At 47.2% G+C, this 1,202-nt stretch overlaps 1 protein-coding gene across 1 annotated transcript in view; it reads left to right on the top strand.

The window, feature by feature from the left end:
- Positions 1–1,043: 1,043 nt before the first annotated feature.
- The window catches only part of FA2H (fatty acid 2-hydroxylase), a 35,290-nt gene continuing 35,131 nt past the window's right edge, over positions 1,044–1,202 (top strand). Inside the window, exon 1 of the mRNA XM_011958304.1 lies at positions 1,044–1,127. Within this exon, the coding sequence (XP_011813694.1) occupies positions 1,044–1,127 (84 nt within the window). The remainder of the gene's footprint in view (positions 1,128–1,202) is intronic.

Below are 1,202 nucleotides of genomic sequence, written 5' to 3'. Positions count from 1 at the left end.
TCCCAAGGCAGAGAGGCCAGGAGGGACCGGGATGAGGGCTTCTGTTCCCAGCACCAGACTGTTGCCCTGGGATAGTCTCGTCCGCCTCAGGGTACAAGAAAGCTGTCACCTGACACAGATGGGTTGGACACCCCCTGTCAAGCCACACTCATCAACACTTGTGCTGATCATTCCTGTGAAAGCCAGTGTGAGTCTAACTACAAAATTCTTCACTTTTCTTACCAAATACTGAAACCTACCCAATTCAAAGGCATCACCAGCCAGGCGCCGTGGTTCACACCTGTAATCCCAGAACTCTGAGAGACTAAGGTGAGCAGATCGCTTGAGCTTAGGAGTTTGAGACCAACCTGGGCAACATAGCAAGACCTTGTCTCTATAAAAAATAAAAAATTCACTGGACATAGTGGTGCACACCTATAGTCCCAGCTATTTGAGAGGCTGAGGTGGGAGGATTGCTTGAACGTGGGAGTTCAAGAGCAGCCTGAGCAACAGAGCAAGACCCCATGTCTACAAAAAATTTTAAAATTAGCTGAGCATGATGGTGAACACTCATCATCCCAGCTCCTTGGGAGGCTGAGGTGGGAGGATTGCTTGAGCCTGGGAGGTTGAGGCTGCACTGAGCCAAGATCATGTCACTGCACTCCAGCCTGGGTGACAGAATGAGACCTTGTTAAAAAAAAAAAAAAAAAAAAGGCATAATCTGGAATAATTTCCAAATATTGGAAAAAAGGCATCATCTGGAATAATTTCCAAATACTAGGGGAAAAGGGGCACATATATCTTCATTTAAGGCACTTTTTGGTTTTTAAAGTGTTTAAAAACCATCCTTTGGCTTGCTTCCAGGACCAGGAGAGCCTTTTAAATAATGAATGTGAAAAGTTTCCAAGAAGCTTTTTCTAAAAGCCTTTTAAAGCTGGAGTTGTACCCTAGTTCCCAGGAGTGACCTCTACACACTCCTGATTCATGGATGGTGTTCACCTGTGGAATTCAAGGGTGAGCTGGCTCAACTATAAAATAAACACTGGGGCGGGAGACTGGAAAACATGGCCCAGATCAACGTGTGTGGCGTGCGTGCAGCGCAGCCGCTCCTGGCAGGACTCAGTTCCTGGAGTCCTGGTGTCCCTCAGGTGGGAATGGGAGACCTTCTTCAGGAGGGTCTTTGTCTTAGCGCGTGTAGGGAGAGTTTTTAGACCTGGAATCTC

Source organism: Colobus angolensis, unplaced genomic scaffold, assembly GCF_000951035.1.
Source record: "Colobus angolensis palliatus isolate OR3802 unplaced genomic scaffold, Cang.pa_1.0 Scaffold466, whole genome shotgun sequence".
In the NCBI taxonomy this organism is placed as follows: Eukaryota; Metazoa; Chordata; class Mammalia; order Primates; family Cercopithecidae; genus Colobus; species Colobus angolensis.
Note: the sequence above shows the minus strand (reverse complement) of the source record. Positions and strands in the feature narration are given on the sequence as shown.